The sequence below is a fragment of the Caloenas nicobarica genome, chromosome 13, assembly GCF_036013445.1.
Source record: "Caloenas nicobarica isolate bCalNic1 chromosome 13, bCalNic1.hap1, whole genome shotgun sequence".
Taxonomy (NCBI): domain Eukaryota; kingdom Metazoa; phylum Chordata; class Aves; order Columbiformes; family Columbidae; genus Caloenas; species Caloenas nicobarica.
Window position 1 is genome coordinate 11,092,507 of NC_088257.1, and position 22,784 is coordinate 11,115,290.

Below are 22,784 nucleotides of genomic sequence, written 5' to 3' on the forward strand. Positions count from 1 at the left end.
TGCCATCCCGTGCAGCACCCCCAGCATGGGTCCCCACCTCCCATTTGATCATTAAATTGAATTATTTTCTATTTTATCTTTGAAAGCAAAACCTTATTATCTTCTGAGTGTATTTGCAGACTATAACCATTTCCATTCTTCTGCAGGATACGATGTGGCAAACCTTAATCAGAGATCTCTACTGCTTGGATTTATGATGTCTCTCCATCCTTAAGCTTTTCCTATTAATTAAGATTTTAGAGAATGTCTTTCAGCTTTGCCTTTGGCATTTCATTGCTTGCTTTAGCATGGTTTTTTGTCCAGCTGCCTTGTAATTTTTTTGCACATCTCTGAGCTCTGCGAAGGTGAATCTCTTGGTCCAGGTGGGACCTTGGAGCAATGATGGACATTCAGGAGAGGCTGTGGAAGTCCTATGACATTCTTGCAGTCTAAAGTCGAATGGAAAGTGGTGTTTGACCTCACTTTATACATGTCTCTTTTCCTCCACTGTGTTATCTGACTATACGTTGAATATGCTTCCACATTTGTACATATAAAACTTCCTGTAGGTAGCAAGAGGGCTGCCTGGCCGTGTAACGCTGACTTGATGCCTCCTTCCGCTCCCGCCACCCCAGGAACACGTTTCGTGATGCTTGAGCCAAGGCATCATTTTCAAATGAGAAGGTAGACCCATGGTTTTACTATTTGATAGTATTATTCATTCTCTAATAAATTATATTGCCAAAAGAAGAGTTTGTGACTGTTTCTGAAGCATGGAAAACTTAGTTTCACAGTTAAAATGCCCTGGGCAAGATTGTCAGTAGTTATTAATGTGGGTAATTGCATATAGTCTCTCTTCTAGCTGTGCAATTTCCCTTGTCATTTAGTTGTTTTCTTGTTTTTTAGTGGATCATATTTATCAGCATTTATTACCTATCACAGCAAGCACTGACAGCAAAGACCTGCTCCGAGTCCCGGAGCTATAGGTGCCCCGGTTATTTCTGCAGGGCCAGAGAACCCGGGCACATTTCTGCAACACTCCCCAGCAGCCAGGCTGGATTTGAAAACATTGCCTTTGTGGTATTTCTGATGCTACCAACACCCTCTAGATCATGGGAGAACAGAAGAGGAACAAGAACCAGGGCATGAAGAGGCTGCTCCCAAAATGTGGAGGGGGAGAGAGATATAAGCCATTTTGGTTTTTTTTTTAAGTTATTCTATGGAATTAGAAATAGCATGTATTTCCTTCCCTTCAGCCCAGTTTTAATTCCTACTGCTTCATGACATTGAGGGTGTTGCTCTGTTTCCTCTGAAGATGAAGATAAGATCTTTGGATTTTTTGATGAGGAGATCACTGCCCGTAAGGGAGATATCTGCTGCTTGATTTGTGTTTGAAAAGTGTGAGCCCCGCAGAAACATTCCTTTCATCACATTTTAGTTATTTGTTTAGAAAATGGAAATAGAAAAAAAAAAAATTTCGGCTCCCCGAAAAATCACGTCTAGATCCCCTTAACCCAAAGGCAGCTCTCTGAGAAAAATCTTGGTAGTTCGGAGGTACCCAGGGCTGAAGCTGGGGGAAGCAGTGGCTGTGTTCACAAGCACGAACAGGGCGCTGGGTCCCAGTGCCGTGTCACGGCACCGATCGCATCCTCCTCTTCAGCACGAGTTGTGTTGTCGAGGAGGGTGTTGGAGAGAGTTGTTACTGAGCAGTGTCAGTTCCTGCTTGTTTTTGCCTCAGAGACTGGAAGAGTGATGACGACCCGCATCGCTCGCTGAGCCATTGCCTTTGTGCTGCCCTCGGTATCAAATAAACGACTATTTTATGTGTGAAGCTTGAGGACTGTGCAAATAGAGCATAGCTTGCCATAGCAAACACAGCTCTATAAACGGCATGTGCTGGGTAAGATTTTGCAGGCTAACATGTTTGCTATGTCTGAATAATCGCACTAAAGTGGAGTCAGTGACCTATAGATTTTATAGAAATACAGTATGTTTCCTGTCTGGTCCAAATAGCTGCGACATGTGTGGGCGTTCCAGTGTTGTAGCACTCATGGGCATTGCTGTCTGGCAGGCTGGGTAGCTTGGCACTGAAGTACTTGCCTGTATATTTAGTTTTAATTCAGGTCTGATTTTGTGATCTGTTAGCTCCATGAAGTTATTTAGGAGTTATGAATTTGTTAATATATAGACATTAAGCATGGTATGAATAAGGCCATTTCTTATTATTTCTATCCAATTTAATGTGCTCGTATTATCATTTCAAGATACTGATTTGAATTCAATACTGTTTAGAAAACAAATACCTGTCCAAATTGGCTACAGATGTGATTCATTTAATTTTGTGCCTTTCAAGATGTTTTAAACAGCTGATGTGTGAGTGTGGTGGGAGGTTGCCAAGAGGGGCGCATTTTAATTCAAGTCAAAAAAGCAAAAACTCTTCATCTAAAACAAGGTAGGATTTTTTTTTCCAATGTTTAGAAAGAACACCTAATTATATATTGAAAGGACATTTCTTTCGGCTCTGCATTAATATGATGAGTGTCAAACATCAACAGTTCTTCTGCCAAGGCACATCCATTGCCAGGTATTCCAGGCGCTCAGGTTGTGGTGGCCTTCAAGGCTGGAAAGGTGATGATGTGACCAGCGTGAATACAGCCACACGCTTGGATGAGCTGGAGAGAGATGGATCCCTGCTGAAGAACACCGTATGGAGATTGCAAAGGAAAAGAAAATAGTTAAGCAAGTCCAAAACAGGTGCAGGGGATGTTTTAAAAGCTGTTGGCTTTCACTCCTTAGATGCCTTTTTTGCTCTAGAAAATATTATTTTTTCCCTCAGTATTAAGGGAGGAGAAATCAATAAACATACATTTCCATTCTTAGGATTTTTATTTTTTAAATTTGGAATGTGTTTTTCTGAGAGCTTAAACTTTCACATGCAGGGGATGTTTGCTGGAAAAGCAGGTGTATGTCTGAAGCCTCACACCTATTAGGGATGCAGCAGCCAGCTAATACAATTTAGAGCATGATTTATGGTGATAAGGATGCCAGTACTGAATTATCTAGCAAGCAGCTGCTCTGCGTCCTCCTATCTCTGACCCACGGAGAGTCTGGCCCATACTATTGCTGCACCGTATCTTTGTGTGTGCAATCACATGTGTAAATGTATATAAAGGTATTAATATGATATGCATGCCCTGCTGAGCTGGCTGAATTTTGGGCAGCACGCTGCCACCAAGTTCAGGAGAGTTTAGATTAAGGAATTCCTGAGTTTGTAGGTTTTGATTCTCCCCAAACCCATATTTGGCCTTAATGGACCAGAGGAATTATGTCATTTAATGTCTTCATAGCCTGAATCACAATATGCCTTTGAGTGCCTTTTAGCTGAGTTCTGTGTTTAAACTCGTGAGCAGTAAAAATAATCCTACCTATACAGATCAGTGTAATTTTCAGGTTCACGACAGATGCAGCTGATAATTTCATTTTCCTAATTTTAGTAGTCATCAAAACCTTCAGCTGCAGTCTCATAAAGGCACTTCTCACGGGGTTTCCCGATCCACGTGATTCGAGGCGAGTTGGGAGGATTTCGTGTGCTGATGGTGTCTGCTCCCCGTCCCCGCAGCCGCAGGCAGTGGGGCTTTCTGAGCAGCGATATTCATGGCTGGGGCTGGGACACGAGGAAGCGTTTTTAGCAGCAGCTTGTGAAAAGTGCTATTAAAGGTGGCCTGAACTCCTCCGCCCCTCCTCCCCTCCCAAGAGCCCTTGATATGTGTTTGGGATATTTTCAGTCTCCTAGATAGTGTATTAGAAAAGCAGAGGTGCAGATAAGCAATAGCTGTTGACTTTGAAGCCGAGAGATTAATAACAGCTCCTGATATTGTTAGCAAAAACATGAAAAGGACAGTAACGTTAGGAAGTGTGCCTTGATGTTGTGGACTGCTCCCGTTTTTTATTGACTACTGCAATCTCTCCAAGGTTTGACGCTGTCTTAGAGCAGTGCCATCGTGGAGGAACAATGGAGGATGTCGCTGGTGGCATCCTTCCTTAGAAATGGTCATAATCTTTTAATCTTCACATCTCCAAGGCTTCTGCAATTGTAGTTTTTCAGCATTTCACTCCTCAAAGGAAATACCACGGCTGCAGTCTGTCCTTTTATGACTTGGAGGAGTCCCATCTGCAGATACTTCTGCCAGGTGTTGGTTTAAATGTGCTGTTGTCACCCTCTTGAACTGCACTATTCATATTTTATCTCAGGCTCTTCTCTGGTCTCATTGCGTCCCAGCTACAGGTAACAGCTAAGTGAGCATGTGGGAAGGGAGGTACCAGGCAATATGGTATTAGCCAAATGCATGTTAACCTTTCTCTTTTTTCACCTGCCTCACTTCATAAATACATACCCATGGAAAAAGCATGCTCTTGGAGCATAGCCCTTTCTCAGATAAGGCTTTTCTAAATGTTCTTTGAGGAGTTAATAAATTAAAACTGGGAAAATAAATTGATTTCAGGGTCTCTCTGGCTTCTAATATATATTTTTTTAAAAAAAGTTCAGACTTAGCTTTTTAAAATAACATGAAAGACTGTGGAGATCTTCTACCTGACATGCAAATTTGAATTTTTTTTTTAATAAGACTTAATGAATAGAAGCAAATAAACTGTTTTGACATTGGCATATCTCTAAGAAAGCAGTTCTGCTATAGTACACCACAAAGACAAAAGATCCCGATAAAGTGTTGGGGCGAAAGGCCGCCCATTAGCAGGATGAGACTGTCTGTAGCTTTCCTGGGGGAGTGTGTGGTTTGTAAACCCTTGGGCTTGGCTTCCCAGGGAAATTCAAATGCTCGAGGTTTCCTGTAATGACTTTCTCCAGCCTGAATATACACAGGGAACAGCAAAGGGGTCTGTTAGAGGGAAATTAATCAACTGGAAGCTAAAGGCACTAAATAACACATTTTAAAAACCATGGAAAAAAGGTGACCTAGGGAGGGGCACGGCCAGAGAGCGATCTTGGTTCTTCGTGTGTTGTAGGAGAGGATGATCAAAATTTAATGAGCATCATAAAAAAATGTTGCTCCGCTGTCATTTGCTGGTTTGCTCAGGGCTTTGGCATATGTTGTGTTTTCCATGCAGATACAGGAGGTAAGAAATGGTGGGCACAATGATTTGTAAAGAAACAACTGCGTGGAAATGCATTTCTATAGTTTCTCTATATGTCTGTGCAATAGAGACATCTCAGCCTGCGCAGGCTGAGTTGCTACTGACCTTCTGCACCCCCTAACAGAGATGCAGATGTGCAATCTTCCTAGATTTCTGGTTTTTAAGAGTGCGACAGGGTTCCATTGTTGTAACAACTCTACGCATGAATACCACCATCACATTTTGTACGTGGGTCACTTGCAACATCTCTGAAATATGAATTAGGCCAACAGGCTGTTGGCTGGTATCTTTGGGATGGCAGGATGCTACCTTACATTAGATAGGAAGATAATTTTTTCACAGCTCAAAATAAATTTATCTGACAGCCATAGATATATTTTCTGCTTGGTTGACTGCAACTCAAAACATTTTGTGTTATTACAAATCCTAGCATGTGAAGCATAGAATTTCAGAATATTAGTTTTAAAAGTTTTTAGATGTTTGGCTGCTGTTATATTTAAAAAAAAAAAAAAAAAAAGGCAAAACTCAAGAGGTTACTTTACCAGGGAAAAGGTATTGAAATAAATAAGCACAGATCTCGATGTGAGTCATCTTTTCTGTGCTGCAAATGAAGGCTGAATCCTGCAAACTCACTGATACTCCACCATCCTAAAAGTGGGGCGAGCAGAGTGGGAGCAATCCTCTCCAAAATGGTCGTCCATGGGAGAAGAATGCAATCGCCCTGTAACTGCAGCATTAATATGTTACTTTTAATTTGCTTTAAAAGCAAAGTGGTAAAGACACGGCAGACTACAAATTTTGGTGCTGTTGTAATTTGCCTGGCTGTGGTTTTGAGATGTTTGGAAGGCAGGTGAGGGGAGGATGACGGGGGGCTGTAGTGTGCAAGTCATTGTCATTGCCTGCCACGTGATTTGGCTAAATTTTTATTTAAAGCTTGAGCATTGAATCCCCTTTTAACGTTTTGTCACATTTCACATGGTTTAACAGAAACTTGTAGTGATGTATCATAGCTTGTGCGTCACAAAACCACACAGTGTATGAGAAGGACCTGACGTGACTGAGGGCCTGACCCTGTTTGTAATAAACGGCATCAAATTCCTTGGTTTACCTTCCAGAGCAGGAGCTTTCACTTGTTTTCTATAGCTCCTGTGTTTTATGTAGTGCTAAAGACAAGGAGAAAAGCATTTACGCCAGACCATGTATAAACTGATTTGACTCTTTCATCAATGTAAAGTCTTTGTATACTTGCAAGGGGCTTTAGCAAGATACTGAGGTGATGAGAACAGGTTTTCACTGGAGAAACAGGCACATTATCAGCAAGTTTTACTGTCTTACAGAACCTGCCGTGTCAGAAGGACTTCCTTACATAAAACTTAATTACATCACTCCTTCAGAGCACTCAGTATCCAGACTTTTGCTCTTAACTGTAATGCCAGCACAACAGCTCTGCGCCGCCCAGCGTGGGCCTTGTGCTGCAGGTTGAGCTGCACCCGTTTTCTGGCAAAGAAAGAAAATCACTTTGGGTGATTTTCCCGGTAGCTGGGAGTATGAAGCGAGAGCATCACTTCTTCAGAGCCCTCAACAGATAGAATTTATGTCAATAAAACTGTGTTAAACCAGACTTACCATTATCAAACCGCTTCTCCGAGCAAAGAGGAGCTAAATCTGTGCAGCATTTTAACATCCTTCTCTACTGCAATATTGAATTTTAATCTCCCAGCTGTAATAAACCTCAGAATTTTATCCTCTTCAGTGGTTTGAGTTTCATTTGTGTCCTGTGCTGTTTGGAGACAAGTGGGATTTCGATGTTCTCAGTGGGAACGAAGGCTGGCTGTAAATTGTGAATAAACCCCAGCTCTTGTGACACTTTAAGGTTACTGTGAGCATAAGGGCATGTAGTCATGCCAGTTCATCACTTGGCAGAGCCCTGGGAACCAAGGGATACATCACTCGTATCTGTCTCTTGTACTGTACTTAATGCACTTGAAATAAATATTGTGTGTTATGAATAATGGAGCAGAGAATGAAATGAAAAGATTTCCTGGTATATGAAACAAATTCACCACTGTAGTTGAGGGTCTCCATAGTGCCATTCGGGCAGGAAGGTATTAAGATGGTAACTGTTTTGAAGGCTATCCTGTAAATGGCTTAAACGCTTTCTTTGGGAAGAGTCTAGTCATGTGTTTTCCTTTCTTCCCTCTTTCCCTTCTAAACCCAAAACACTTTCCGATGCTGGGGGGGCTGTCACGAGGCAGCCGGGCACCCAGGGCAATGCCCGGCGCTGCCTCCATCCTCTTCAGAATGGCCACAATTTGGGGGTTTTGGCTGCGGCCGAGGCAGAAACAGGCTGTGTGTGGGTTTTCCATGGGAGAGGCAATCCTCGTCCAAATGAGAGGTGGAAATTTGAGGAGCACCTTTCTTTGTGGGGGGGTCTACAGGGAGCACAAGCAGAGGCTTTGCAGGGTGGGGACGGAAGAGCTGGCGCCAACCGTGCTGAGCCTGGGCGAGCAGGGCCCAAGGGGCCATCGCTCCCTGCGTCCCTGCCTTCAAATTGGGCTAATTCCCTCTCGACGGAGGCTCAGTGTAGGGCTCTTGCGATCAAAACATAGTGATTTGTCATTTGTGCTTTACCCTGGAGTATGTGTCCCTCTCAGTGCTGAAAATCTTCAGGAAAAACATGTTTTCATCCCCTTATTTCTGCAGTAAGAAGCTTCCCTCCGTACTTTGGTGACAAATATAATGAAAAATCCCACTGCCGATGGTTCAGAGTGGGGATATTGTTATCCTGACAGGCCTCCAGCAGATCTACTCCGGAATTGGTACCTTGAACCACAGAAAGGTTATTTGCGTTGTCAGCGGCAAAGCACTTCCAGTGCTTAGATGACTATCCCATTCATCATCTATCATTATAGTGCTTAAGAGAACAGAAAAAAAAATCCCGTGAAGGAACAGGAGAGGAATTAATCCCCAAAATTCAGCCTCTTGCATTGGTGAGCTTTTATTTATTCATTCTGTTTCTTGATCAGCTGCGTTTGCTCCTCATATGTGGGTTTAAAGTAGAAATACAAATATGATCGTCTCTGGGCTCTGATGGGAGAGGGCAGGAGGAACTGCATGAATTTGTATTATAAATGAGCAGATGGAGTAGATCTATTTATATTTTCTCTGTGTGTTGTGCCCTGAGAGCTGTAATGCTGTGGGTGCCTGGCTACAGGCAGGTGAAGGTGTACTTGGAGGTGTAGCTGGGTTGAATTTTGTGGTTAATTGGCCGAGTTGGTGTGATGGGAATCAAGAGTCCTCGTTTGCACTGTTTGTCATGCAGAAAGGATCTGGTTTAATACTTTTTGGAGTCAGGACATTCTGTCCTTAAGTGGCAAATTTTGATTGTCTGTCATGGGAGGCTCTATTGATTTCTGGGGTGGCATATATTGTGCAGGATGATTATAATAACAAAAATCCAACTGAAGCGTTGGTGTTAAAACTACTACAAGTGGATTAGTTTTGACCTCATCGAATTTTGGAGAAGTGGGCTCTTGCACATACATATGTGTATTGTAAATGCTTCCCTTTAAATCTGTTGTCATTGGACCAATTTAAGAGTTTTCTGTGTGAAACTCTTACTCCTTTTTAATTATTTATTTTTACATTAGAGGTGCTTTCTCCCTCATTGTGCATGTTTTCCTCTTTAGAAGTTAACGTTTTATAATTACAGTAATGCCCTTTAGGGTGTACATTACAATTGACTAATGAGATGCCTGAGAGGTCTCCTAATGACATCTGAACAACAGTCACAGCACATTGTTATTAGACCATTACACCCATACTTAAGAATAAAAAATACTCCAGCTTACTGTAATCGTATTGTCCTTTAGTGCTTAGCAAGAGGATCTCAGAGACTTCCCAGTTCAAGTGCAAGGTGGGGAAGTGCCTAAAATCAGCTGTTGTTTTGCAGTGGGTTTCTCCGAGGATGTGGAAGGACACACAATCTGGGGAGAATTGTGGTGTTTTCTTATTGCAGTTGGGTTGAATGTCATGAGAACTAGTTGCCAGCACATGTGTGCACCCTCTGCACTCCGTGTCTGCAGGGGCAGCCGTAAACATCACCCACCTTCTGAGTGGGGATATTACTGAGAGAAACAGGGTAACTGTAGGCAATGGCTGGCTCAGAAATGCTTAAAAATTACTGTGATAGAGGATGAAGCCATCCAAGGACAGATCCTGCGGTGTCGCGGTATAGAAGTAAGAGTATCTCCAGGAAGGCAGCAGGGAAAACCTGTTTATACAAACACCCAAGAAAAAAATTTAATGTTCTTGCCTCCATCCATCAGCAAGGATGGCATGCAGTAGCCTTTATCGCTCACATTGCCGGCCGCTTTTCCCATGCGTACCTCAAGGTACGAATAAGAAACCAGACAGTAAGAAGCAAAGTACATTTATTAATGCAAGAGAGTTGGATTCATGGGATCCCTCACAGAGCGTGGTGTTGAAGTGCTCCTTCTGACAGTAGAAGCCAGTGAATTGTTTGGAAAGGTAAATGTTTCAGAGTACAACAGGATCAGTAAAATTTACATTAATGCCAGAGGGCTTTAACGTTTATTAAAGCTTCCAAATAATACATTTGCTATCTAGAAGTATTTGATAGATGTGCCAGTCAGCCATAAAAAAGTGAACATTGGTTACTTCCCAGAGGAATCCAGACAATTTTGCTTTCTCTAATAGGAATAAGATGGAGGATTGTAAAATGTCAAGCAACAGATTGCATAGCATCATCAACTGAAGTAGGCATAAGGAGCAGACATACCATTTATCTTTAAAAAAGCCCGTTTGGTTTGGTTAATTTAAATTGCAGGATGTCTGGGTTAAAGTCGTGATGAAATTTTCCATGTAGAAATGAGGACTGTGAGTTTGCTACAGTGCAGAGGTTGCCAAGGCTTTCTGGTCACTCAGACAGATGGACCAAGACTCTCCCTCAATGTAGCTTTTGAAGTGAGCTGAGCTAATCACTGATGTGTGAAAATTAACTCTTCCAGTTCATGATGGCAAGTGGATGTGTCATAGATGTTTTCAGGTGCTTCAAATGGCCAGAAAGATGAGGAGGAGGAGGAGGAGGATGACGATGATTATTATTATTATTATTTTGTCCCAGAGATTGCTCATGAAGATTGGCTTCAACATTAATAAAGCAGCACTCCCCAAGTATTAACAGTCTGCCAGACCTATTCGCTTCATTTAAAACCAGCAATCTCAGGTGCAAAAAATAAAACTACAGGGCAGCACCGGGTGTAAACTGGTGTTTATAGCAGATGCATTGCAAAAGATATTATTTGCTTTAAAACAAGTCTTTCTCTTGTTTACCTGTTGATGTGTTTGGTTTGGTTTTTCCCTTGTTTCTAACCTCCAAACCATCAAACCAAGGATGATAGATCTTAACTTCTTGTCCATCTCCGGCTTTTGCTGCTTGTGTACTTGAAGCTGTAATCCTTTGCTGACAGCCACACCTGATGCTACTGTGTTTGTACTTGGAAGGGTCCCAGCAGATCTGTTGAGCCGTATTTATTCTTATTGTTTGTGTAGCAGCGCTCGGAGGCTCTCACCCTGTGCCAGGAGCTCTCTGAATGCATGGCAAGAGCCTCATCTCAGAGCCTCTGAATGGACTGGACAGACATAGGACAGGGAGGAGCCCAGATTAGTGCAGAATGAACCCCAACTCCACTGGATTTTCCCCCCGCTCCACCCAGTCCTGCAGCTCCCACCCAAATAATCCTTTTGGTCCATCACAGCAAAACCACGTTGATCAGAGCCTTCCTGCCATTGCTGGTGCTCCGAAGGGATCACTCCATGCAGGCAGACCGCTCTCACCCGGCCATCCTTACAGCAAAAACATGAGGAAATGTGTAGAATGAATGTGATCTAGTTAATTCTTTCTGAAAGCAGGAGTCTGGGTTGTACAACTCTGTTCAGACTGAGTATGGAGGTTCCTGAAGTGCCACGTCACGCTGCTGTGTGCAGCTCGGAAAGGACCGGAGTATCAAGGCTTTGGGATGGACAGTTGGACCCCAGACAGCATGGGTTGCAGGGATGGAGATGCCAGTCCTACTGTGTAGGATTGCCTTTAATTACCTTTGGTTTGTTGAAATAATGAAACAGAAATCAAAGTCTGGATTTATGCAGGACACTCCTGTTTTCAGGAGCTCTGCTCAAACTTTTCTATCCAGGAGCATGGCTTTTCATAGATAGTATTTTTACCTTTTTTGTTGTTGTTTCTTTGTTTGTCATGTTGAAAAGTGTAAGAATATGAAATATCCCTTATGGGCCGGACCGAGCACAGCAAAGCCAGGCTCCCGTGGGAGGAGAAGCAGTGGTGTCTTTCCTGAGGACACGGTCTAGGTGACAATGTCTCTCTTAGAAATAACTTGCATTCGGAAGCAAACAGCTACCTCAGTATCCCACAACAAGTTGATAGGATGAGAGGAAATGTCCTCAAGTTGTACCAGAGAAGGTTCATATTGGATATTAGGAAAAATTTTTTCATGGAAAGGGTTGTGAAGCACTGGAACAGGCTGCCCAGGGCACTGGTGGAGTCGCCATCCCTGGAGGGGTTTAAAAAATGCGTAGGTGAGGCTCTTAGGGACATGGGTTAGTGCCAGAGTTAGGTTATGGTTGGACTCGATGATCTTAGGCATCTCTTCCAACCAAAATAATTCTATGATTCCATTATTCTAAGTTTGCTAAGCTGCTTTTTTTTGCATTGCTTGGCTCTTCAGCCCGTTGGTGGGGACCAAGCCGGGGGAGGGCAGGAAAAGGAGCATTTTGGGACTCCAGTTGTGTCTGGACCTGCGTGAACTGAGCACAGCACCTTGCTGGGCTCCCTCCGAAGTGCCAGTGACGGATCTGCCCTCAATATCTCAGCGAACTTGCTACTTGAGTCCTGCTGTCACCTCTCCGCATTTCCCATTCCCCAGGGCAGCTGGCAGCCGCGCACAATTTGATCCTCTAAATCTGTGCTCTTCAAAGGCATGTTCAACATACCCACTTAATTATCCTCCCACGTGGTGACTGGTTTGCTCCCTGTCTATGCCAGCCCGTGCCTTCCCTGCTCCAAATGCAATCCCCTGCCAAATCCGTCCCCTTGGACCCAGCGTGAGGGTCCCTGTCCCTGTGGGGGGAGGTCCCTTCTGGGGGTGGCATCCCCAGCACCTGCCTGGCATCTGCCCAGACCCCTCTCTCGACTTATTTTCTTCTTTTTCTTAACCTTTGCAAAAGCTGCACTGGCTGTTTCAATACAGTGTTTTTCAATAATTGAATCAATTCATTACACTGTGAATTTGTTTTGAGTTGGGATCTTAAGTAATTGGACATTCTTTAAGCTCATTTTGTTGTCATGGTTAAAAACAGCTGTGTATGGAACATTTTCCTCTCCTGTTGCCTGCCTCCCCGTCTGCCACTTAGGATGTAGCATCACTAATTTAGCTTAGTAGTTTTTACAAAGAAAAACAATACAATCTGAAGTCAAAATGCAATTTGGAGGGAGTACACAACAGGCGCATGGAGTTGGGTGTGTGCACCTATGTAAGATCATGTCTCTGTGCAGAGTCATGGATTTATGGCAGAGCGGGTGTGTTGTGAATAAATTAATCATTAGACATAGCCAGTTTTCTGTTTATGAATCATGCATAATTCACTCATGATTTCTATTACTGTATTTGCGCTCACCGAATAGTTTGGACAAGCGGTGCAGGGGTTACTTATGAGTTGTTTGCTTTGACTGCATCATATTCCTTCTTCATCTGCTTTGATGTCCATACATTGTTACTTCTCTGTGGTTTGATAAACATGTTTAGTTTTCTAACATTAAAATAACAACTAATACTCAGCGGGCAGCGAATAATAAAAACAGCAGTAAGAATACCATTGTTTGCTTATGGTATCTCAAAGAAAACTTTCCCAGCCCCAGGCATTGCTGTCAGTTACATCTTCTTTATGCCCAATAGTGATTAGGAATGCTGTCTGAGTGCATCTTTGGGAGAGATGTCCTGGTGGGATGAAAGCAATTGTCTCCCATAATCTTCTAGAAATCCCTGGCCTGGGAACAGGCTCGTGCTCTCTGTGGGTTGTGGAGCATCAATGTGTGGTACCACAAAGGGTCTGAGCCAGCTGAGGTGATGGACACCGAATTGTGGTAGAGCTGCCTGCTGCTCACTAGAAGCCAAAGGTTCTTGCAGACGTGGCTGTGTTGCCCACCATGGGATGATAAAATTTCCAGAAAAGAGAAAAAAACAATTGTTTATAACATGAGCTGCCTTAGTGAGAGCCACCGTCATTGGAAAGGACAGGTAAGATGTGAGCTGAGTCCAGCATCGGTGCAAACCCGGGAAGATGACGTATGGGACGTAAGACTTATGGTTTGATGTACCAGATAAATATGTAACAAAATTTGGTATATGGAAATTGAAGCTAAACAAATTAAAAATAAAATATGTTTGCCCATTGAAACTAAGTAATGATTTGAAAAATTACTCCTATGAGCTTAAATCAGGGCTGGAAGCCTTCCTGGGAGGTGTGCTATAGAGCAAACAAATCATGGAGCTGCTGCAGGGGAAGTCTTGTTGAATTTGGTGCTTGTGTAATGGAAGAGGTGAGAGCGTGCACATGATCCCTTCTGGCTTTAAAAAAAAAAAAATAAAAATCCATAAATCTGTGGCACACAGCATAGGCATAGGTAGGCACTTGATAAATTGCATTTATCGTGCGCTATCCCACCTGCAGGCCTCCTCCTGCCTCCCTCCCCTGGGGCTGCTCCTCACGTTACCTACACCAGGAAGGAGACAGATCTAGAACTTGCTTTTGGAGTTGGTAAACCAAGCTGTGATTCTTGGGCTTCCCGAGAAAGGCTGCAGATCCATCTGTCTCTTTTCCTGTGCATTTGGAGCTAAGACATGTGAGTCATTTAGGTTGATGCGGTTCGGAAGGTAGTTGTGTGAGGTAGGAATAGAGTTTTTGTTTATAGAACAGGGAATTTATATTCTGATGCTGTAAGTTTTTAATATATTTTAAAAGCTCAGAGAGTAATAGATGGGTGCTTTTTCTTGTAATAAAATGAAATAGTGAAATAAATATACGCTGGGGCAAGTTTTAGCTCTTCCAGGTTATAGATATCTAGTGTTTAATGGTATGTGCTTCTCATGGTGTATATTCCATTTCATTTCTGTGATATATTTGGTGAGCTCCCAGTTGCTGCTAAATTATATATGGATATCTGATAAATGTACATCTTATTAACTGAAACATATCCCTAAGATAAGCAAGTTAGTTTGGGCTTTTATTGTTAATTGAATTTTTTCAGCAGTAGCAGCTGAAGGATTGCTAATGTTCATGAATTTGCATGGTGTTAAACATCTGCTCCTCTTAGCAGGAACTTTACCGGAGTTTCACTTAACTTTTAAATGCAAATCAGGAATAAAGCAGGTCCTCAGCCTTGGAGGGGTTTAGCTGTGTGTGAAGTCGGCGGGCAGGTAGCACTGCGATGGGAGCACGGCGCAATTAGCCAGCTTTGCCTAAATGTCACATCGACGGCCCGTGGCTCCCTCTGTGCACAGCGACGGTGGAGATCTTGGTCTTCAGTGGTTTTTGGAGGCAGCAGGATATTCTTTGCGTTATTATCAGACATTACAGAAACATTGCGGTGTGGTTACCTGCCGTGTAATTGCTGCAAAGCGCTGCCTGGTATTTTATGGGAAGCTTTCTCTGAGCAATCAAAAGTCAAATGGTTGATATCGTGACTCGTTGTAGATTAAGATTTGGGTTAAACTCACAGATGTCTCTCAATTGCAAGAAATCTCTGAATTTCACAAGGTTTTCTCAATATTCTTCTCTCACTGCAGCAAGTTGCTATGCTTGCTCAGAGGAATCCGTTCAGGCAACTTGTTGAGAAAAGCAGGTTTTTTCCCTTTTTTCCAACCACACAGGAAGAGCAGGAGGAAAGTCCACCCAATCTCTCCATGCATGTGCAAAAAAGAGCAATTAAAGGAAGATAGAAAGAGACAGATAGAAAATTTGCATGGAGGAATGGGGATTTGTAATGAGACCTCTGAAGAACTGAAGTCATCTTTAATTTTCCTGTCCCTGTGTAAACCTGCTCTGTCAAGTCAAACAGGCCATAAAGCCACAGGTTATTGGTGTAAAGAGTTCACATAATCGTCTCACTCAGATTCAGCAGTCTGATGTTTTGGGACCACGTTTTTGCCGTTTAGGCGTGGCAATGCTTTCGTTTTGTATGCATGAAAATGGGCTGATGCTGATAGGCAATTTAGCTGTAAATGGCAAAAGAATTAAGGAGCCACACTCATAAATAAATTTGTATCCTGTAACAGTCAAGTCCTTTTCTGATACTTCTAACAATACCAGGTAAAGCCTGAGTAAAGCATATGCTGGGCTGGGCTGTTTGGAAACAAAACTTTTCTCGAATCCCTTTAATTTTGTCTAGAAATGTCATTTTCAGTAACTACATCTTTTTTGCCCCATGGATATGGATGAGAAAACAAAGCTTAGTGCTCCCATCTCCTGCACTGAATTTCTTCCTGGAGCTAGAAAACTGCTATAAGAACAGCCAAAAATAACCAGCACGGTCTAAGAGGAACTGTCAAATAAAATAAATCTCCATATATACCTTTTTGTGCGGGTAATCACATACTTTTGTGCTCAGCCTGGATGCTAATGACCGCACAGCTTTTGTCACGGATTTTATGAAGAGCTGCAGGTGCCATCTGCCATTCGTGCAGTTGTGCTGCAAAATAGCTCAGTCACCAGTGGGGCTCAAATCCTCTAAAGACATCGTACGTGTTCAGGTTCACACCTAGTGTCAGGTTAGCTGAACGCCAAGGACTTTGAGACTGGTGCTCCATAGGTGTTATCAGATCATTTTTGATATTTGAAGAAGTGCTGACATTTCTAGTAATCATTGCATTGCAAGGCACCTTGGACAACAGTATTTTACAAGGAGATTAGTTTACCCATCAAAGCAAGCTCTGCCCTTCTTCACTTTATTTTTTATTTTATGTTAACTGCATTCCTTTGAAGGACACTTAATCCCCAGACTTGCTGCTTCTTGATTATCTGCTTTGACTCAGAAGTGGGCTGAAGATTGCTCAGGGATCCCATGGTAAAAACCTGCTACAATTCACAGAAACCAGAAGTAAAATCCTTAAAGAGGGTAATTATTGAGGGAACTAGATTAATGATCTGTCATCACAATTTAGCCACATTCGCCGCTGACCTTTCACAGAAAGGATGCTCTTGATAAATGTAGTTCATTACTGAGTTTTGACGTGAAAACAGAATGGCACTTTGTGTTTCTTGGCAGGCTGATCAATATTTTAGCTGCCAAAGCATGCATATGTGCTAAACAGGATGAATTACGTAGCTGCTGCAAAACAGAGCAAGAAACAGCATTGCTTGGAGTGAGCAGAGCATGTAAATGTGACAGTTACTGGCCAGACTTTAGCAATCAGACCTTAATATGCTGGGGTTTTCTTTTACTTTTCTTCTATCGTATTGTTTTTCTTTGCCTTTTTTTTTTTTTTTAATTCAAACAGTGCCAGGCTTCACTGGTTTTGGAAGTGCTGTAAATGAACAAAAAGGGCTTGTTTCTTCAGAGATCTCAGGGGGGAATTGTGGGCTTCCCTGGCCGGGGGTGTTGCAGCATCATTCCTCGCTTTCGGCTCCATCCTACATCACACAACCGCTGCAGGAGGAGGGTTTGAGGCTGGAGACCACTGCAGGCTGCTGCTGGAGGAGGGCTTTAATGGTCTGGTTCTACCAAAAAAAAAAGGTTTGTTTGAAAACCACTGGTGTTTTATTCTTTGGGCTACAAAGTGAGATGTTGAGCTCACAGGAGGGATGCAGGCTGACCTGGGGAGGGGAACAAAGGCGTCTCTGCCCAGAGCATCCTATTGTGGGCCAAAAACCATGAAGCTTTTCCTGGGAAGGCTCATGTTCGTTGTGCAAACATTGCTGTCAAATTACGTTTGTGTTCAAAAGGTAGAGTGGCCATCAGTGGCAGTGATACAGAGTCTTTTGGAACGGTGGAGGTGGCCTTTTAATTTATTTTATTTTAATTCTGAAGCTGGACTCCAAAGATTATGGTATTATGTGTTGTTATTGAAGTTTGTGTAAAAAAATACCCCACCCTCTGTTAGATGATCAGCATTTTAGTTTTGATGTCAGATGCCTATGGGATGCCCTTAACAGTGATGGTCACATTGCGGTGTGCGGGCTGAGAGACGCACCTCCCAACAAGCCGCCTCTGGAAATGCAAATCTTGTCTGAGCTGGTGGCAATTGCCAACAGAACCCACGTCCCTGGGAAGCCCTAACAAGGAAACCAAGCTGAGAAACATCCATTAAGGAGACTTACCAATGAGAGCAGTGAGAGATGAGAGGAACTGCGAACGATGAGCTCATGGTGCAAAGGAAAGCGCTGCGGGCACTTAGCAAAGCAGGGACAAGAATACGGATAAGTGAGAGGGCATACAGGTGGCTTTTCAGTGATTCTTTCTGTTTAACAGCTAGGGGCATAATAACTGGAAGAACAGCAAACATGCAAGAGGCAGCAGTGCTGCCAGAAACCTGAAGAGACAGTCTTTAGTAGATAAAGCTGGTGCATTCCAGGCACAAGGTAAGAAGATTACAAGGTGTCATCAACAGCAGGAGATGGGCGGGTGGGAAAGAGAGAAAATACAGAGCTGTCCGTTGCAAGACCTGTATAACAGCTCTGAAAAATGAGGGTTAGCAGCCTCTGGAGGGAAGGCAGGTTAAAAGATGAAAGAATAATGCTTAGTAAAGGAGAGGAAGAATCTTTACTACAGGAGAGCCTAGCTGTCCTTGGCGTGGGCTGGCCAAATGATTCAAGTTGCCGAAATGTCTCCTGCCTTCCGTGGCAGGGGAGCAGGCAGTGTCTTTCGTAGGATTCCTCCAGCATCCACATCTGGTCACTGCAGTGCTTTAAAGCTGTGTTTGGAATAGCATTAGGTCCAGCTTACGCAGCAAAACACCAGCTCAAACAGCTCAAGCATTGATAATTTTGGAACTAACGCTTTGGTCAGGCTTAATATAAAGTCATAGTTTCAGGTCAAACCGAGTATCTCCTTTGACCTGGAGTGGTTTTCCCCGTTTTTCCACTACAGTGATATATAAATTATATATATATTCATATGCATATATATATATATTACAGTTTTAGTGCATTTTCCTATATTTTTATTCAAAAAACCACAAATTATTAATCTTGCAACCCCGGGATGTTATTGCTTTCACTTATCGTTTGGCACATCGAGCACTGCTGAGCTGCGCCGGGCTCTGAAGTGACTGCTCGTTCTTCGCTGCAGCCCTCGGATATCAGGGGAAGATGTTCAAAGGTGCAAGACCCGTGGAGTCTTGTCACAGTCGCACTGTGGAGAGATGCTGAGGGATCCACTTCCAGCAGAGCTAAGAGTGTAGTTTTCTCCTGAGATAAGTGAAGGTAATGGGGTTTTGGAGCAGTTTTAACAGGGGCTGAGAGCACCTCCTGACCTTCCGACTGTGGCACGTGTTAACAGCATGTGAAACTGAACTTATTTTTTAAGTAGGAGACATAATTGCCTTACTGCCGGTTTTCTTTGCTGTGCACGCGGTGGAATGGCATTATCCTGCCACGCAGGATTGGGCTCTGTTGGTAGATGGTCCCTGACACTGGACACAGCAGTAGTGTGTTGGGGGAAAAAGCATTGTGAGAGTTTATAGCAGGACATGGGAATTCCTCCCAGAGGCTGTCACCAGCTCGGTCCTCCTGTGTTTCCTTTATTTCACTCTTTGTGCCCATCACCTTTGCCCGGAGGCTGCAGCATGGCTGTGACCCTCTGAAAGTCCCCAGCTGAGCATACCCACCTTGGGCTGTCTTGCAGCCCAGAGCAGTGTGTGCTTTTTTACGAAGAGCAGTTTTCTGGTGGCTTTGTTTTCAGAGCATGGAGAAATCAGGGAGGGTTATAATGCAGGGAAAGGAGATTGCCATCTCCCAGCTCACACCACGCAACTCATTGGAGAGCCTGGCTGTGTCACCACTGGGTGACCCGGTCACGTCCCACGCACACAGGAATAGAGATGCAACGTTTGTATTCCAACATCTGCTCCTTGCACATACTGCGCATATTTTGCCATTGCACTAACACATGATTCCTACTGGAAATTCTGTTTAAACGTGCAGTTGTGCTCAGCTTTGTCTGAGGCTCCAGTGTTCAAGGAACCGTCACACCAGTTAATCCTCCAGGCAGGTGCACGGGACCAGACTGGTGCCAGGAATAGCTGTTAGCCAGAGAAGTTGTCGGTATAAGCTTAATGGAGTGAGAAGGCTTGTTAGAAGAGATGAAGAGGATTCGGAAGCACTTGGGTCCTTTTCCAATTCTGCCTTTTGTGGTCAGAAAGAGGGTTAAGGTGGAGGTGAGTCAGCAGGGCAGCAAGGGAGGAGGGCTGGGAAAGCACTGCCCCGGGCACCAGTTAGGGAGTCTCTGGAAAAAAAAAACCCAGCTGCAGAAAATAAAAGGTCTGGGAGGTGTAAAGGAAGAGCTGCTTTGATATATGCTGCTGATGAAAGTCAATAGGAGGACGAAGTGAGAAATAAGAAGGGCTGAAGGTAGGTGTCAGGGTGAGCAGATCTGGTGGCTGCGGGGTGGTCCCCACCGTGGAGAGGACCATGTCGGTGGGTCAGCCCACCTGGGGGTCACCGTGTGGCTTGTCTGCGGCCGTGACCGTGCTCCTGAATGGAAACCACAAAGCAAAAGCAAATCAAAGAGATTTTCCTGTCTTCATTAGTTTTAGATACATCTCAGGGATTAAGATTTGACTGAAGAGAAAGGAGAATTCCAGCTCACAAAAAATTATCATTGTAGTAGCTAAAGTGGTATTTACAACAAGATTGCAAAATTACTTTATTACACTGCATGCAGCAATCAATTTTTCTCTTAAATAAGCATATGATTGAAAGAAAGATATCTCTTCATACTGACTTCACAACAGGCATCATATGACATGTTTCTGGGGGCGGATGGGATGTGAAACACAAAACCCCACAAAAACCAATAAAAAACTAACAGAAATAACAAATAAGACTAATAGTAGCTGACTAGCCTCATTTTTTTCCATAAAAGTAGTGGGACCAAGAGCTCTTTGGAGATTGTTTAGAGAGAAGGCATAATTTTATAGCTGCTTAGTATCCCTGAGCAGTGAGAAACTCTCAAACCTAGAAGGGTCTGAGTTCAGGGTGGAAAATAAACCTTGTCTCGCAGTTATTGCGCGTGCAGCAGGCAGGTACTGACCTGACGGGTGAACACATGTCCAGCCTCTGTGTCCTCACTCACCTTCTCAAGTCGTGGTGCTTCTGAAGCTGCGAGCACGAAATACGAAGGGTAAAAAAGAAATCTTGGCAGTCGATGGGTTTGCTATCAGAGAAATGCCTCCCACCAGGAATCGTAATTGGGTTTCAGCTGGAGTGGGACCAGAGGACCAAAAATGGTGCAGCTCAGCAAGAAAAGGACAGGAACACTTAGTTGTCAGTATGCGAGTCTTGTGTTATTTTTCAGAGGAATAATGTTTGGGGTCCTTCGGGAGCTGATCTACAAGGGTATTGTCCCTTAAACTGAGGCAAGACCAGGTTCCCTTGGATTTAATCCAACAGGGTCAGTGGTGGGGCTTCAAAAGTTGTTTTAAACCACCATTACAGAGAGCAAGGGCAACTACATTATAGAGAAAATACATTATAGCGAAAAGGGCATCTAATGGGAACCGCTGGCTGTGATGGTTGATGCCCACGCGGTGTGGGAGAGCTGGAACGCGAGGCTGCTCCAGGGTCCACTCCAGGCAGAGTTAGCCAGGTTCCTGCAAGACAGCAGCCACTGCGGTCTACACGAAAGCAAACAGATTTACACAAAAAAAAGACTGTTGCCATTCTTTATTCTGCCAAGCTCTGCCAGACAGCAGTTGAGCAGAAAAGGGCCATAACATCTTACATGACTTTAGTACATGGATGTGTTTCTTCTCTAAGAGGATGCCCTTAAATCAGAGCAAGATGTGTTCCCCAGAGAAGACCTGTGGAAGAGCTGGCTGCTGCGACCGTAGCAAGAGCTTTCGGAGTCAGGAAGGTTCTATCTGATTCCTCTGGCTGAGCTGGTGTCACTTCAGAGCAAGTGTCTTGAGGGCTTTTCCCTGATAATAACCTTTTTCCCTGGTCAGGGGCTGAGGAAAGTATTTGTGTCAGTCTGCAGGGGCTGATGTGCGCAGGCACCGGTGGCATTCCAGCTGCAGCAGCTCCTCGCTGTCCTCCCTCCGACCGGCCGGCCACCTTGGCCGCATTTAAGCCCCATGTTTGGCACAAGGTGACGCTCAGGGGGTGCCATTTATTTATGCTTGTGGCACTTTCTAAACATCAGCTTCCCCAGGTTTAGGGTTTTTTCACTTTATAATCACAGGATAGATGGATTTATTTTATCTTTACAAAAATGTAGAGCCCGTTTGATATGGATGGGGATTAGAAAGCTGAGTGCGGAAGTCTGCAACTGAAGCTCTATAGTCTGGAAGGTGACATGCTGGAGAGCATCCTTGACAGCAGGATTTAGAAAAGCTGCTGTCTATGACAGAAGGTAATGTCTGCAGGAGCTCAAGCACAGAGCTGAGTGGTGCTGTACATTCAGACAGCCTGGCTTCTGCTGTGCCTTGTTTTTCCTTTTAGTAGCTCCGTCCTTTAAAAAGATAAAGGCGAATGTACGTGGTCTGGTAATGCGATCTTGTCTTTTAGGTGACACCTGTACCATGGCGGACTACAGCCGGCTCAAAAGCATCCTCCTGGACCTGCAGGCTCATCGGCAGAGCCCACCGAGCAGCCTGGCCGAGGACAGAGTCTCCCAGAAGCGCTTCTTAGTTGAAAATATGTTTAAACACTTGGATACAAACAGTGATGGGCATCTCAGCAGCTCGGAACTGGCTCAGGTGAGTTTACTGTGCAATGAAGATGGAATTATGAAGCAGATTGCATTTTTCATTCAGAGAGTGAATGAAATGTAATGCAGCAGCGCTCTTGTGAGAAGAGTCGTTTGTAACTGTCCGGCTGGCAGCAGGTAAAGGAGGAAAATCTACTTCAGTGTATGAGTCTCTCTCTGTGTCTCTGGGGTAACGACGTCTCAAACATTTGAAGCTACTCTACGAACAAAAAACATGGCAGTTTTCCAGCCCCATCCATGCTCCTGAAAATAGATACTAATCCTCGCTTATAACCATCATCTTCTGAAGTATTTCCAGCTAGCCAGCTTGGGGAGAATTAATTTGGATTTTTTAGGTGCATGTAAGTTAGGCAGAAATCTCTTAATTCTTCCTCCCGGCCTTCTGGACCATGCATTAGCATGCAGTAACATGACAGCAAAGCTGGAATCTTTTTGAACAAGTTTATTTTCCCAAAATCCCTAGGCAGATGCTGAAATGTTGATTAGCAGAACTTAATAATGAAAGAAAAGGTGAGAGCTTGAAAAAATCCTGTTACTTCTAATTATGGGCGTGCTGTGCTGTTGGAGTTCATCTAATTGGTAAAGTGAACCGAACAGGCAGCCCACGCACTCAGCCTGGTCACTCTGTGTCCTG

The 22,784-nt window shown here is 43.8% G+C and overlaps 1 protein-coding gene across 1 annotated transcript in view; it reads left to right on the forward strand.

Moving 5' to 3' along the window:
- The window catches only part of FSTL4 (follistatin like 4), a 220,783-nt gene that overhangs the window by 96,171 nt on the left and 101,828 nt on the right, over positions 1-22,784 (forward strand). The window contains exon 5 of the mRNA XM_065644047.1: positions 21,949-22,139. Within this exon, the coding sequence (XP_065500119.1) occupies positions 21,949-22,139 (191 nt within the window). The remainder of the gene's footprint in view (positions 1-21,948; positions 22,140-22,784) is intronic.